The sequence below is a fragment of the Colossoma macropomum genome, unplaced genomic scaffold (genome assembly GCF_904425465.1).
Source record: "Colossoma macropomum unplaced genomic scaffold, Colossoma_macropomum, whole genome shotgun sequence".
Lineage (NCBI taxonomy): Eukaryota > Metazoa > Chordata > Actinopteri > Characiformes > Serrasalmidae > Colossoma > Colossoma macropomum.
The window spans coordinates 24906881-24911368 of NW_023494785.1; the positions used below are offsets into that span (position 1 = coordinate 24906881).

Here is a 4488-nt window from a genome sequence, read left to right on the forward strand (position 1 = left end):
ATATATATATATATATATGTAAAACATATCTATGTTATATTATATATATATATATATATATATATATACACACACACACACATACATATATATATATATATATATATATATATATATATATATATATATATATAAAACAAAAGCTCTGGCACAACAGGTCCCACCTTCCGCTGCTGAGATAAATCTACAAAAAATAAACAAATAAATAAACATAAACAAATAAACAAACACTGATCAGCGTGTCCCTGTAAACCCCGAACTGCCCTCCTCGTGCTGCTGGAATGAGGTCAGACCCAAACACCCCTCATCGCACGCGCCCATTACCATCCCACCCCCTCTACTACCCCGCTCCTTCACCCCTTATACCCCCCTCCCCTCCTCTCCCGGCTCGTCTAATCAGCGCGAGCGGAGGGCGTGGCCTCAGCTGTAAGGCAGGATAGAGACAGGCGCTGATTGGCTGGAGGCGGAGACCAGGAGAGGGATAAAGAGCGTCAGAGCGCAGGGGAGCTGAGAGAAGAAGATAGAGAAAGAGTGAGTGAGAAAAAAAGTGTGCTGAGAGAGAGAGAGAGAGAGAGAGAGAATCTAGACAGCGCGAGAAGAGAAGCACGTTTGAGAAGTTTGAGAGAGAGAAAGAGAGCTACTACACGAGCAGCGGGGGCAGAGAGGGGGGCTATGAGGGGAGAAGGATCAGCCAATCTTCCTCCTCCTCTACTTCTTCATCTTCCTCCTCGGGACGCTCGCCCCCGAGTTGACGTGAACTTTTTTTGCTTTGGCTGAAACTTTGGACTACAGAGAAGCAGCCTGAGACGGCGAAAGAGAAGCCAAGAAGTTTCTTGTTTACGTGCTTGTTTGTTTACTCTTGAGAGAGAGAGACAGAAAGAGAGAGAGGAAGAGAAAAGGAGAGAGAGAGCCATGGTGCAGAAAGAAGCGAGCAGCCCCGCTGATTCGCTCTTTGAGTCCGGGACGATGGAAGTGGACATCAGCTCGTCTTCATCATCATCATCGCGCCTGGGTGACCCGGGCTGGTGCAAGACGCCGAGCGGCCACATCAAGCGACCCATGAACGCCTTCATGGTCTGGTCTCAGATCGAGAGGCGCAAGATCATGGAGCGCGCGCCGGACATGCACAACGCTGAGATCTCCAAGCGGCTCGGCCGGCGCTGGAAGCAGCTGACGGACGCGGACAAAGTGCCGTTCATCCGGGAAGCGGAGCGGCTCAGGCTCAAGCACATGGCGGACTACCCTGACTACAAGTACCGGCCGAGGAAGAAGGCGAAGACGGGGAGCGGCGCCGGGGCTGCTGGTGCAACCAGCGGGGGCAAAACGAGCTCCAACAAGTCCTCCAAGAAGAGCGCGAGCACCAAGTCTCAGAAAGTGGTGGACGACCACCAGCAGCAGCACGCGTCGCTCTACAAGTGCAAGCCCGCCTCCAAGAAGTCGAGACGCGTGCACGCCCTCGGGGGGGTGAACGGTGGCACCAGCGGTGGCATTGGGAGCTCGTGCACGGCGGCCGTGCCAGCCAGCCCGACCCTCAGCACGGCAGCTGAGTGCGCGGACCCCCTCAGCCTGTATGAGGACGGGGGCGCGCGGGAGAGAGCGGAGTCTCCCGGTGTTGGGGGGAAGAGCGCGAGGAGCGCGCACGTGTACGGCTACGGCTACAGCTTCGGGGGGCGTTCTTCTCCCACCCCGTTTTCGTCCACTGCTTCCTCGCGCTCGTGCTCCACGTCGTCCATGTCGTCGTCGTCGGACGAGGAGCTGGAAGACGACCTGGCGGACACGAGCACGAGCGCGAGCCCGGGCTTCGACAGCGTGTCGCTGGGCAGCATGGGCAGCAGCTCCGCGGCGGCGCTGGACAGGGACGCGGAGCTGAGCGCGTGCGAGTCCGGCTCGCACTTCGACTTCCCGGACTACTGCACGCCCGAGGTGAGCGAGATGATCTCCGGGGACTGGCTCGAGTCCACTATCTCTAACCTCGTGTTCACGTACTGAGAGCGGCGAGGAGAGAGAGAGAGATAAACAACAACAACAGCAGCACGAACGCGGTCTCGCGAGACCAGCAGAAGTTTGCTTTCAGAAAAAGGACTGAAGGACTGACTGCGAGGCCGTGACTGGCTTCTTATTCGCCAGCTTTTCGTTCGAATTTTGCGCTCCACCTTAAATTTAAGGTGGAACGGAAAACTGGAAGAAGAAGTCAGCTTCAGCTTGAAGGACTTGATTTGTTTCGGCGGAAGAGCTTGTTGAGAAGAATGAGAAAAGAATAATAATAATGATAATGAACTCTTGTGAACTGGAAAACTGTGATTGATTTGCACGCACGTGAAGGGCAGGCGTTTGGTCCGCCAGTTTTTTAAATCAAATTTTTAACTTAAGAACATTTAAAAAACAAAACAAAGGGACTTTTGAGGACTTTTGCAGCGAATCGCCATGTGAACTTTCTTTGCTTAAGAGGTACAGACATTTTTATTCGTTCTGGTGGATTTATGAACAAGGTGAGTTGATGAAAGAATGAACGTTTTTTGAGAAAAAAAAGAAAAAAGAAAAAAAAAAAGAAAGAAAAGAAACGCATGTAAACTGTCCTCTCTTGTATTGAGATTTTTTTGTAAGACTGTGGAACAGTTGAACTAGCAGTAGGGTTATTTAAGTGGGTAGGTGGCGCTATGTTTGATTCCTACTTAAAGGAAAAAAGTGAAAAAGAAAAAAAAGGAAAGAAAAAAATCACCAGCTGTTTTCATGCTTAAACTTCAGGATTCAAACACAAACTCAAATCTGTGCTGAACTTTATACTCTTACTGATTCAGGACCAAAATCTTCCTGTCTTTCTTCTTCTTTTTTCCAGATGTTATACGTGTTGAGAAAAGTGCTCTCGATTTGTCAGCATTGTGTTTCTTTTCTACGTGTGTGTTCAGATGCCATTTTTTATATGGATGTATTTATATAGTACTGGCTGATGTTTTCTTTTTTTTTCTTTCTTTTTTCCCTTTTCTTTCTTTTTTTCCACTTTTTTATCTCGTCCCACACTCACAACGTCTGTCTCCTTCTCCGAAGAAGGGCTAGAGTTTTAACTTGTTGATTTTTTTTTGTTTTTATATTTAAATGTAGACTTTTGACACTTAAAGAGAGGAAACGTTTGATTATTTTCTCAGTGTATTTTTGTACAAATATATATATATAGATATATAAAAAAAAAGGGGGGTATCAATCAGTGTGTATGGCTGTTTGGATTTCCTATCATTTTAAGATCCCAGGTTGGTTGGTTGGCTCTGAATCAGCCTCCTGTCCGTGTTTACAGCTTCAATCTGCAGGCGTCTTAAAGACACAGGCTCACTTTTTCCAACACCCCCACCCCCCACCCCCAGTATAGCCTTCGAAAGGACGTTTCTACATTTCACTCCAGAGTCTTGCTGAACACACAGAGATTGTAGCTTTAAATGACCAAATCTCTCGGCGTTTTTATATGTATCGAGATGTTCGGGTTTTCTTTCAACCACTGGACGGAATTTAAATCGTGACGTATCGAACCGCCGATTTTGAGTCCGCGACGATTTATTGTGCTGCGACTTTCATTGTATTTGAATATTTGAATCTTTTCTACTTGTCGACTAAGTATGGCTAATTGTTTTAGTATCTTACGGCATGGTGGATAGATTTTTTGTATTTCCGATTCAGGTTTATAGCTGTTGTGTTTAAAAAAGACAAAAAAATAAAAAAAAAACAAGAAAAAAGTTGAAAAATTAGGAAAATCGTGAAATCATCTTTGTATAGTTGACTGTATTATAAGCAAAAAAAAGAAGAAAAAATACTGTGTTTATGTATGTTGTTGCGCTATAACATGACAGGCACTAGAACAGCTATCTTTATACACTTTTTGCTTAGCCTACTTACTTTAAAGATGGTTGTTAAGGATTTTATATATATATAAACAGTTGAATTATATTAACTTTATTTTCATTCATTCTGTGCAATATGCTGTGTAGAAATATTGTTTTGTCTAATCATGCCATAACACATTTTTGAGGGGAAATCTCATGCCAGCTAAATGTGTCAAGTCACTGCCTGTCAGATTGTTAATATACTCCTGTACAGAACGTTTTTTTTCAGGAAGGAAATAAAATCAGCTGGAACTGAACCCTACCCATGCCCTGACGACTCCTTTCTCTTTCGGTTTTTGCATAAACGTGGGCGTGTCCTACACTGTGTGCCATGTCTGTTCCAAAACAGTGTGAAACACATGATTTACAGTCCCTTCACCAAGAAAATATACAGCCTTATAGGTTTCTTGGCCTATGTCTGGGTTTCAATGTGAACAGACTTACTTACACTTCAGTGCTCTGCCTCAGTGGCTTTAATTAAGATACTGCGTGTGGATGAACCACAGTATAAATACCTAGAATTAGTGTTGCACAAGCACATCTCATAAAAAATGTGAAAGGTGATGCACCGAGGCTTCATGTATTCACATACTGAATGTCTAGCAGACTGTGCCTTCCC

The 4488-nt window shown here is 45.5% G+C and overlaps 1 protein-coding gene across 1 annotated transcript; it reads left to right on the top strand.

The window, feature by feature from the left end:
* Positions 1-495: 495 nt before the first annotated feature.
* Positions 496-4131, top strand: sox4b (SRY-box transcription factor 4b). Its single transcript, XM_036588276.1, has one exon. The coding sequence runs from the start codon at positions 913-915 to the stop codon at positions 1987-1989; it is 1077 nt and encodes a 358-aa protein (XP_036444169.1). The 5' UTR covers positions 496-912; the 3' UTR covers positions 1990-4131.
* Positions 4132-4488: the final 357 nt, after the last annotated feature.